General features: G+C 41.1%; 1 protein-coding gene across 1 annotated transcript in view; it reads right to left on the bottom strand.

Moving 5' to 3' along the window:
• Positions 1 to 7518: 7518 nt before the first annotated feature.
• Positions 7519 to 12449, bottom strand: part of LOC142564462 (serine/threonine-protein phosphatase 4 regulatory subunit 4-like) — a 43565-nt gene continuing 38634 nt past the window's right edge. Inside the window, exon 19 of the mRNA XM_075675464.1 lies at positions 7519 to 11365. Within this exon, the coding sequence (XP_075531579.1) occupies positions 11317 to 11365 (49 nt within the window). The 3' untranslated portion in view covers positions 7519 to 11316. The remainder of the gene's footprint in view (positions 11366 to 12449) is intronic.

The raw sequence follows: 12449 nt of genomic DNA, 5'->3' as shown, positions 1-12449 counted from the left end.
GAATCGTAATGAATTTTCCTTGATGCCCTGTCATCGGCAGGAGGAGTTGCCAGTGTACAGTCAACGAGCGACTTTCCGGATTCCCGATAATTTGGACGGCTTCGCAGCACTGCCACATACCCCATAGAGTCAACGTATAAAAACGTGTGAAATTTTCGACGCAAGAGCTCTTCGCCGTCCGAATTTCCGGACGTTTTGCCGTTACCGTAGGTCCGAAGCGGCAATAATCAAAGGCACCACCACTGCCGTTTTGATTACTTCGCCACCTCGAACCGGCACTCTCGCACGCAGATCCGCTGGCAGCCGTTGCCATCACTGCGGCAACGCTATAGGCCTAGCTGCTTAGACGTTCGCTAAGAAGCTTCTTGCCGTTGGGTGCCGAGTAGTTTTTTTACTGAAATAATTAGCTGCTGTCAGCAATGGCGCGGACTTTGTGGACCTCGCGATTGGCTTAGAAACTTGGAAAACACGGTGCGTTGCATAATGCTGGTTTCTGAAAGTCAGCTTCGCCTCTGTACAGAAATGTTACTTGGTGGAGCTTACGCAAAAGTATTGCAGTGAAGCATAACAAGCGTGGGAAGGGGCCACGGAACACAGTATGTATTCCTTAAGTATACACGCGGGCACCCGGTATTTCCTGTCACAGTACGAGCACCGATATGCCTAATATGTGTATACCGACAGGCCTTTAGAGCATCTTCGAACGTGCCTGTGGCGGTTTGAGCACCTAAGGGCAGTAAATGACACGGATTTATTTTTTTCCAACTGGCCGATCTTTCGGACGTTCTCGCGGCCCCTAGGGAGTTCGAAAAATCGGTCGTGGACTGTGTAACTGACCAAGATGCTTCAAATGGTCCTTGGGGCGAACGAGTGGCGGAAGGCGGACAAGAACATAAATGACCTACGCATTGAGGAATAAACGGGAATGGAAGCTTGCTGCCACCGTTTTGAAGGAGCTTGAGCTCAAAAAATAAAGTTTTGGCTGATGCCGAGTTGCAGGTGTCCCTCATCCAAACCAAAATAAACTCTTTAAAGCAGTGAAACACAACACTCGGGCGACGTGCGCGGGCTGAGAGTATGTCAGGACAGTTGAGGTTGACTTACGAGCTGTTGAAAGAGAATTTCAATTGTGACAGAGTTCGGGCCTCGTCCCGCTGAGTTTGCTATCAGTTGATAGAAATAGCTCATATTCGAAAATATTTGCTTCTATATGCATCTCCTTTTTATTCGTATTTGATAATGTCCAACCCCATTTGCAATTTTTTTCGTAGACACTTTATTTGCTGTGCATTTTACTAACCCATGCCTTCTATTCTCTTTTTGAATAACGTAAACACTGCTCGTTAGTATTGAAATTGGATTAAGTCACGTTTATTTATTTTTTTCATGTGCTTACTATAGAGAGACAGCATCAGGCGATATGGTTTCAGTCCGTCTTGACATAAAACATAGTTCTGCATCACTCCGGGAAATTTGCAATTGCACTCAGGTAAAACCTGGAAAACTGAGGGAATTTGGAAATGTCAACTTGGTAGACACCCTGAAGCCATCTTTGAAAAAGGAAGTTTCTGAATAATACAATGTGATGAAAATATAGCTAATGTAATCGGAACATTTCTTACAATTGAAACGCTTCCATGCTTTTGCCAAGAATATTGTGCTAAGCAAAGCTTCCACAAGCGAGTTTTATGGAACACACAAAAATGCACACCGTCATTTTTGCCCAGGTCGTAGGATTTCTGCTAAGCAAATACGACTCCACTGCTCCTCCGCTTTAATTTGCAATAACATATGTGCCCTACGGGGGAATAACGGAAGAGTTAATTAGCGCACCTTTCAGGTAATTAACAAAATTATTACTGAACTTTTTTCTTGCCGCTAACGTCCGCTCAGCCTTGTAGCCCAACTGCGAGAATGGCAGGGGCCTAAGTATGACAGTTTCTTTTAAAAGATAATATTCCACAAGGGTGGAGAGGCCCAGCTGGTATCTTGCCCCTTTAGCGCACTGCCCCTGAGTGATTTTGCAGCTGCAAAGTGCGAGTGATGACTTCAGACTTATTGAGAGCTAAGATGACAAAGCAAATGACATAGCTTAGGCCTCTCTCAGTGCACGTAGGGCACCACTTCTGGTTTTTCAGCCTCTTTTTCCCTAGAGTTTACACACGCAGTGCTGGTTTTCAGCATCTGTAGCAGGGACCCAAACACTGCATTCAAGAACGTCTGCATGAGGGAAGCCAGCATTTGAAAGCCTGGTGATACGACTCAAAATTTGCCTGCATCATATGCATGCATCAGTTGTGCAGGGCCAGTTGCAGGCAAAAGAAAGCAATACTTCGCTTAGCAGCCTTTGAGTGGGCCAAGTCATAGGGCAAGGGCTCTTGTTTTTCCATGAAAAGAAGTATGCACAGCAAACATGGTCACCTGAAAACACGGAATTAACATCCAAAAAGAATGATGAAAATCCGGTTGGAAACTCATGGTAAAAGACAGCCTTTCCTGTTTCCTCAACAATTGTCTTCACTCAAAGTTTCGATTTCATGGAATGGTGAAGGACGCCAATTGTTTATAACAACTATAACTCATCAACGTCGTCCTAATGACGTTGAAACTTGAACCCTTGTACGCAACGTCGTCAGAATTTAGCTGTCCTGCAAAAGGAGCTTATCACTTTGTTGTCAGAAATGATGACTCGGATTGAAATTGTCTTACCCTGCACGCCATTACAGAAGTGGTCAATGAAAGTACGGCACTATTAGTTATTCTAATTTGTTTGATGAGAAAATAAGTTGCCCAAGGACTGAGAGATGGCAAAGACTTTAGATTTCAAGGCGGCTGTACATGTCCTGTTATTATAAAACTGCAAGGTTTTCCTGGAGAAAGCTCGTGTCTGACACAATATAATAAGCTTTTGTAGTTAGCTACCTGGAATTTGAGATTTGTCGGACAAGTGATGCACAGCTGAACACTTTTTGTAAGTGATCTCGAATAAACTAAAGAAAGAACCACCTGGTATGTACAGGGACTACGGATAAACGAAACTTCCGAGGAAGCTTTAGCTCGAGCCCAACTCCGACGCGGCCTATTCAAATTCATGTAAAACACAAAAATGTTTTTCTGACATAACCCCTGGACTGATTTTAGTGAAATTTGTTGCATTTGAGAGATAAAGTTAAATTCTAGTGACTGTTGGAAGCGGAATTTTCATTTAGGGCTTGAATTTTGTGAAAAAAGATTTTCAAATATTCTACTGCTCGAAAAAAAAATAGAAGCACGAAGTCTACGAATTCATAGCTCGACCTGCATCAAGAATAGATATCGCGGTTTTGTAAACGGCATCCATTAGATCATTCAAAGCGGGCAAATTCGATATGTCATTTTACATCTTACGTGAATTTATTACGTCGTGTACAAGGGTTCTGAAAAAGCTGTATTTCCATATTACTAATAGTTTTTATATTCATGTCTAACATATCAATTTTGTGTGCTTTATATGTATTATTAGATACAATTCGCAGAATTGTATTAACGTTTTTCGTTGTTGAGTTACAGAGTTGGAAACTTGACATTTTCGTTTTTTCAACATTTTCGATTGTTGCCAATTTTTAATAAAAAATTGACGATCTAACTAAAAAATTCGAAACCAACAGTCACTAGACTTTAAGTTCTCTTTTGAATTCAGCAAACTTTGTAAAATTTGGTGCAGTAGTTGCCGAGAAAAACGAATTCTTCTTTTACATGTATTTAGATAGCAGAGGAAGCTTTAGCTCGGGCCCAACTTTGACGCGGCCTATTCAAATACATGTAAAACGCAAAAACGTTTTTTTTAGATAACCCGTGGCCCGATTTTAATGAAATTTGTTGCATGTGAGCTAGACAAAGTTAAATTCTAGTGACTGGTGGAAGCGGAATTTCGATTTACACCCTGAATTTCGTTAATATAATTTTGAAATATTTGAAAGTTTGAAAAAAATAGAAGCACGAAGTTTACAAATTCATAGCTCTGCATCAAGAACAGATATCGTAGTTCTGTAAATGGCATCCATTAGACCATTAAAAGCGGACAAATTCGATATGTCATTTTACAGCTTATGTGAATTTGTTACGTTGTGTACGAAGGTTCTGCAAAAGCTGTATTTACATATTACTATTTTTTTGAGATTCATGTGTAACATATCAATTTTGTCCGCTTTAGATGTACTATCCCAGGTGAAAATATTGCTACTGGTTTTCAAGTGATACTATATACTGGTTTTCAAGTGGTGTGAACGGGTCTGATGTGGTCCCAGTTGAAAAGCTAGTGGTCTGTTGCTGGTTTCAACTGGTCCCAGTAGAAGGCTATTGGTCTTCAACAGGAACTGTGTTGGTTTTCAAGTGGTGTGAATGGTCTGATGTGGTTAGATGCAATTCACAGAATCGTATTATCATTTTTCGTTGCCGAGTTACAAAGTTGATAGCTCTTTTTGAAAATTTTCGATTTCTGCCAATTTTTAATTAAAATATGAGGACCTAAATCGAAAATTCGAAACCAACAGTCACTAGATTTTAAGTTTCTCTTTTAAATGTAACAAACCTCGTCAAATTTGGTGCAGTGGTTGCCGAGAAAGACTAACTCTCCTTTTACATGTATTTAGATAGGAGCACCCGAGCTAAAGCTTCCTCTTAAACGGAAATGCCAATAAACAGGACAAGCAAACTAACTCTGGTTAGCGACCATTGGAAACAATGTTAACAAATGTCATTTAAATGGAATGCTTCGTTTTGTGAAATCTCGTTAAATGGAACTGTAACCGAAACCGCACACCTACCTGACTGGCTGTCATACTTCACATGGTACCGAAATAAGTAAAAAGATTGTCAAACGGCGATGCAAAATTGTGGAAAAAAATCCAACCCATCAACCAGTTGCACTGTGGTGGCATTAGCAGCTGCTATGCTGTTCATGCTACCCCGTTTTCATGTTCCTTTGCTCATTGTGATGGTGACAGTCAAAAAGCAGAGCGTATGATAACTCGTGTGAAAGAAGCTGCGATATTCCAGAGTACAGTAACGTCTTTTTTTCTTTTTTGCATGGCAGTGGAATTAAAACACTGGATGCTTTTGGAACAAAATGATTTTTTTAGTTTTTAATGTTTTTCACACAAACATAACCTTAGTTCCTGTTCCTTCAAGTTCCGTCTAAGTGGAGCCTACTGTTAGTTCCAGCATCTGTCACTATTTGAGCTGTTAATGTGATTAAATCATGTTACTAACAAGCCCAAAATTCTATCGCTTTCAAAATACTTCATTTAGGCAAGCTCAACAGCTGCATAATGGAGCCCACTCATTTGAACTAAGGCTTTCTCTTCAGAGGAAGCTTTATCTCGGCGCCAGCTCCAATTTTCCTGTTCAAGTACATGTAAAATGCATAAATGCTTTCTGACACAAACGCTGAACTGATCTGAACAAAATTTGCTCAGTTTGAGAGAACGAGTTAAGTCCTAGTAACTCGAGGAACCAGAATTTTGATTTAGGGCCTGGAATTGTTTACGAAAATTGGCAATTTTAAGTTTAAGCACAAAGTTTACATATCCGTAACTTGGCACCAAAAACAGACACCCAGCTTTGTTAACTGCATGTGCTGAGAGCATCGAAGGCAGACAAATTTGATTATATGAATTTACAACTTACGTGAAACTGCTACAATGTTTAGAAGAGTTTTGCAAAAAAGTCCTACTCGTAAACTAGCAGTAATTTTCAAAGCAGTGTATAATATATCAATTTTGTTACATATTATTAGGTGAAGTTTACAAAACTGAAATATCCTTTTTCATTGCTGAGCTACATAGTTATAAACATCACAGTCTCATTTTCAGAAATTTTGCAATTTCAACAACTTGTATAACAAAATTGATGGCCTAAATAAAAAAAAAATCTGTTTCCAGCAGTCACTGCATTTGTAATGTTTTCTTTTAAATGGAATGAATTTCATTAAATTCGGTGCAGTGGTTGGCAAAAAATACCATTTCTTCGTTCCCATCTATTAGATTGGAGCTCTTGAGCTGAAGCTTCCTCTTAATGGCACTCACAGTGAACGAAAGACAAAAGTGCTACTGAGGAATTCTCTGCATTCTTTAGTCACACCTTCACCAAAATTAAATTACGAGGTTTAACATCCCAAAGCAACACTCTGGCATAAAAATACTAAAATTTGATAAAAGCTGTTTGTTACATCAACATGTTGACAGTTGTTAGGGGTTGTTCTGTAGGGACAATGTAAACGGGCACTATGGTTTACATAGTTGCAACAAGAAATAATGGCACCACAAACAGCAACGTTTATAAACTTTATTTACAAAATATTCAAAAAGGCGGCCGAAGTATCGGCTTCCACTATATATTTGTACTAGGAGTTGGTGATGCTGCAGGTAGGTTCAAATAGCTTTGATGGATCTGTAAAATCGTGCTCTGATAAACTGGTCAGCGACACACTTTATATTCTTTCAAAATGGGCTCTGCGTTAAACCGGATGTGAATTAAATATAGTAAAATTCTTAATACAACAATAGTAAACAAGCTCTCAAAATATAGCTCCTTTTGAAAAAACCACGGAAGTTGGCAGTTATGCATGCACCTAAATCTAAGTAGGCGAGCATTTTTGTATTTCTTCCCGATAGTAATGCAGCTGCAAACCGAACGCTTGACCTAATAGCAAAGTGCCGCAGCCATTTGGCCTCTGTTACAAGTAAGCCTTAGCCAACAATCTGTTCTTCGTTCTTCTTATCCACTCAGTTATGATAGCCTCGTTGCCTACCAAGATGGATACTACCAAGACAGTAAAACATGCAAGAGAGCAAAAGGCAGGAAATGTTTTATTTCATGTAAGGAATGCTTACAGAGTCTAACATACTCTTGTTTCCTAAAAAGTGTACAATATCAACAAGAAAAAGGATGCCCACGATCATTTAGGGCCAGGGTCAACAATGGTCGTATCATTATTTTTTTTTTACAAAATAAGGCACTTCTTAAGGACTGCTACATTCAAGCACCAACAGCTATTGCACTACACCTTTTTTGCACATACACTAACACACACACACAAAAATAGGAGGAGTTCCTGAGAATTGCTACATGACTGCAGTAACACTCCGACTTGGTGTAAAGCATTAAATGCTTCACTGAGAAAATGCACCCGGGTGCACTGTATTTTTGCATGCACAACCCACACGAAAGAATCCCATCAATATAAAGGAAAACTACAGGCGCATATTAAGCTAAACTTATAAGTACTGTGCAAAGGTGTCAAAATCTTGATTTTTAATAAAGACTGAAATCATGTAAGCGACAAAATGAAATTAACATAAGAACTTGGAGGATGCTTAAGCTTTGCCTTTAAGATTAGAATGCGATAGCATTCAAAGATCCCCGACTGCTTCTCACGCTTCCTGGCAACTGCAGCTTATGTAACTGTAATGTTTTCCTGGAAACGCTGGCAGCGAAAGCTATGCAGTAAGGCGAGCTTTCTGGTTCTTTTTTTTCTCCCCTCCCCATGGCGGGTGCCACCACTGCCACGGATGTGCTGAGGCGAGTGCCATCTGGATAGTGTCACAAGGAAGCGAGCAGGGCCCACTACTCTTACTGAGACGGACCTCAAAATGCAGCTGGAGAAGGGATTTTTTGTTTGAGTTTCTCCGCAACAATTACAATCCAATGGCATAGTGTCTTTAGGTTGTGTGTAAGTTGTACTTTATGAATTTTCTGACGCATTTTACTTTGAGAAATTCAATTAATTAACGCCTATGTGCCTCGCGGAGGACCTGCATGTTTCAGGATGCGTGATTCGGGATGATTTTCTCTGCCGAACAACGCCGCCGACGCCGGATTTTCTGCAACACGGGGCCCTTAACAATGTCACGCTAAAGAGCTTACTGTGCTTCCCTTCAGCATTAAAGACAATGCAATTTGAACAATTTTTTCTAATAATTCTACTGAAGGATTTGCAGCTGCTACATAGCCGACAGGTAGCGTCGAAATCCACACCCCAACGGTGGCGTCCCCTGGTTAAGAAATGCAGATCTCGAAGACTGTTCTTTTGCTGGGTGCATGTGGCGGAAGCGATGCGAGAGCCAGAAATACGCCATAGACATCGGTATTTGGACTCCACCTATTGTGCTACTCTGTTGGCTCTATTTGCACAAGCGTGGCGTTGTCTGTGTGCAGGCCTATGGCTCAAAGGAGGCTCTCTAGAGTATGGCTTACAAGATTGCCAGCATGGATTAGATGTCTACATAACAGCTGTTCACGCACACAATTTCAGAATGCATTCAGCTGCGATTTCTCTCCCTAGTGAAATAATGTTTTGGTGCGAAACAAACGTTGCAAGATTCCTAGAAAGGTACATTTAACCTCAATACAACAAACAGAACAACAGATTACCGGATAAAACAAACCAAGTTTAACCTGTTTCTCAAAGATATTATAATACCATGTAAAAGAATATATGCTTAGAATGAATATTGGATACAATGAAGGCATTTTTGTATCGTACAAGACTTTAGTATAACAAGGCTCAAACTTTCCAACGATCTAAAGACGGACTCAGCGTTTGCTTTTACTATACTTCTAAGTACAAAAAGCAGCTAATATTAGAACTTGTCCTTCAGGTGCAGCTTTGCAACAACATGCTCTGCGCTGTCATGATAACCCTGTGCTATGCTTCGATGAGAAGTAACAGTGAAAGCACCAATGACGAAGCAAATAAGGCAATATATTTTCAGGAACTTCGATTCTTGCCTGAAACTGTGCTGGATTGTTTATAAAAAAAAGGAAAACATATTACACACATCAATCCTCTTCCTCTTCAAAGACTGTAATAGGGAGGGCACCATCATTTGTAGGAGTGGGGTTATGCATGTAAAAATACAGAACATTAAATGCTAATTTGTGAGTGTACACCCGGGCTTCATAGGTTGAGTATTCAGTGGATGATCCTATGTGATGCATGCATAGTCTAATCACGATTGAAGTCGCAGCAATAATACTTTCATTTGCTTACACTGAGATGTAGGCTTGTGGTGTTCGTAGCTTAACACTGTAAGCAACAAATTGTAGATTCAGTGACATCAGTGATACAATCAATGTCTGGCAACCAACTGATGATGTGTAATGTATTATTCATCAAAAGCCCTACCACACTTTTTTGAGCATGGCAATGAAGCCTTGCCATATGCTAGATAATGATTTTTTGAGCACTTGACCTAAATATTGTTTCTACGAATGCAGCAAAGAAACTAGAGGACCATTCTGTAGATTACTAGTGTGCGGACAACTCATCTTCGAAAATCCTGAGCTAGGAAAAATTGGATGAGAAAGCAAATTTCGAAGACAACATTTGCTCATTCTAGCTTTAAAATTCTAGAAGAAGGGGATTACTGATGATGTTCCTTCGTGCCCTATACTTTATTAAATTTTAAATATGTCGCAGGGCTTTCTTATCATGAATTGATACTTTAGCGACTGATGAAATTGAGATAGCGAGTGAAGTACTAAAAAAAGTTAGGACTCTTCCTATCAAAACTGCGAAATTTAGTATAGTACGTCACCATACTATCTCTCATAAAAGTATGCCAGAACATGCGAACAGTGCAATTAAACATCCCCAAGCACACCACTGCTTGCATCGGTCTAAGCAACTAGACAAGACTTCGCAAATTTTTGCAAGCACACACACCGCTCTGGTTAAAACTGCAGTCTCTTCCGTAAGCACAACTGGGCTTTCTCGAGACAATGCAAGTATGACCCAACAGATTGTAGCAATGAGTTTACAAGATCACTTCTGCATCGCTCTGTTGCACAGATAAGCGACACAGGAACTTCAAAATGTCCTCTCTAACGCAGGTGGCACTTGTGTACATGCTTGTAAGCAGATTTCTTTATAAACATGAACGCCGAGGTCAAGCTCTAGTGCACCAAAACTGGTCACTTGAGGCTGCACTTTTGATTGAACACTATAGGCACTGATTTTGCACAACAATACATTCAGCATTACCTAGGTGTCAGCAGAGAGCGATACTGCCATGCATGCGCTGCTTTACTTTTTGCCAGTGATCATTTTGACGGTACTATCATTGTTGTGAATGTCACTCTCACGCGTGACATGTCTGCAGTGTCCAAAACTTCATGAATGTTGTTGCCAATATGGCAGCAAGAGAGATCTGTCTAACCAGATTGTATGTGTGACACAAGCACTTTTGCACATTTTCATGTCTATGTAAGCACTGCTGACTGCTGCGGAATGTACTATGACACACACATAAATAGAGAGATTTTGGCAATGGGATTCAACGACCAACAATCTTGTTTGCAGTTGCCATATTAAATGTGTTGTTCAGGTCAAGAATAATGCCACAGGCCATGATTGCAGTAGCTTGCAATTATAACAATGGCACAACAGCATGATTGAGTGTACAGCAGAATAAAATATTATGAACAGGCAGTGTTGTCCACTCCTTCCGAGCTGTGCATGACACATTGTTCCATGACTTCCATCAACGCAGTTTGTGACGATAACACTACGTGCATATTCTTTGTACTTTTCTTCCCTTGCAGTACTATCAGTATTGCTCTTGTGTGATATTCACTCAGCAAATTCATCATTCCTAAGTCACGATTATTCTGGGCAACACTGCAAGGAAAGACCTGCCTTATCATATTGTATGTGATGTATGTGGTCACTTCAAAGATTCTTGCGGTCACCAATGATTGAATGGGGACGCTCTGTGATGCTGTGTCAAAAGGGGCTGAATGTGCACTGGGCCGTTTAATTTTACAGCCCCTCACCATGCTGTCACCGAGTTATGCTGTTTCTTCAGCAAACACAAGTTCACTATTGTCGTAGTGCCACCTTGAACAAGATGACTGCTGAATGTGACAGTTGCAGACAGGCCAAAAGGTGATGACCGTGAAACAAGTTTGCTTAACAAGGAGCAAACTTGGTTCCCTCACTGGACGTGACGATTGTAGACAAGGCAACAGGTGACAAAAATGGCACAAGTCTGCTGGGTTGTAGACAAGATGACAGGTGACAATGGTGATGCAAGCTTGCTCGATAAGGATCCGTTTTGTGTCCCCATCGCTACCTGCCAACCTGTCTACAACCATTATCCACGAACTGCCCTACGAAACGTGACGATACGACGGGCCAGTAGCGCTTATGAGAAGTCTTTTTCGTTGCGTCCACTTCAGCCACACTCGGCAAATCCAAGCATGGCAAAATATGTAGCCACCTGGAACAGGCTGCAAAAACACAAGACGGACAACTTCTGGCCCGAGTTTCTGGGTTCAGTCTGGAAGTTGTTTGCCAACGGTCTCCGTAGGCTGTCTCCTGCACCTGTGATTGCATCCAACGAGCACACTGCAGCATTTTCATCCTAAGACAGCTTAAATACATTACATTCTGATCAAAATTCTGAAGAAAAAGTTGACCAATAAGTGCTGCTCCTTATTTTTTGCAGCTGCATGCTTGAGCAAAAAACAGGAACTCATTCCAAACTTGTAACCCACACCTTGTGTGCAGACACGAAAACACACACACACGCACAAAAAAATAAACAGCAGACTTGTGTGACCTTTCCATGTACCAACAGAATTTTTATAAAGCTGTTAGTGTGACTAGCCAACACCAAGCCCCTTTAGATGCTGAGCACTGGCATATACAAGAAGCAAAAAAAAATTAAGCCAACTCCAGGTCGTCCGGATGGACGAAGACACTGGCAAAGCGCAAGGCCTGGCCACCGCCTGAGGAAGAAGAGGATGGGCCCTCCCACTCACCTCCTCCCTAAACCCCATCTCGGACAAAATAAAGTTTACTACTACTACTACTTTACTGCAGTACACCTAATTAATGCCACGACTAGTGACTTTGGCCACACATTACTCCCATCGCTCCCCCATATCCCTTCTGATTCTGAACACATTATGACTTCTGGTACTACACTTGTGGTTCTCGACCAGTCATAGACTGATCAAAGCTCAGTGTCACAATGGCAGCAATAAATGGAATGAACAAGCATGCCTGTTATCCTTTTAAGGATTATGGTGTGAGAGGACTATGTCACGAGGGGTAGAGGAAAAAAATTACAGAAGGCTCCCTTTCAGTCCCTTCACACTGAGATCTTTAAAGGAATGTGTTTAATACAAGATTTGTCGGAACGCTCAGCTCACTTGCATACCTTGGTGTTTGCTTCCTCACGCGGTTCCCATGTCACCCAACGTCCAGCTTTCCCTCACAATGCCTATGTGATGTCAGAAGCTGGTCATTGCTTGCTTTACTGTCAAGAGCTCTCCAACTATGCAGGTTCTGACATGCCTCGCTGCTTGAAATTTACATGCCAGGTCTCTCGAGCTGCTTCGTGTCGGCAGTGCTGGTAGTGTCTCACATGCAACAAAGGTGCTCTTAATATTCACAAGTACTC

This window comes from Dermacentor variabilis, chromosome 11 (genome assembly GCF_050947875.1).
Source record: "Dermacentor variabilis isolate Ectoservices chromosome 11, ASM5094787v1, whole genome shotgun sequence".
Taxonomy (NCBI): Eukaryota; Metazoa; Arthropoda; class Arachnida; order Ixodida; family Ixodidae; genus Dermacentor; species Dermacentor variabilis.
This window is presented reverse-complemented; position numbering and strand designations above follow the sequence as displayed.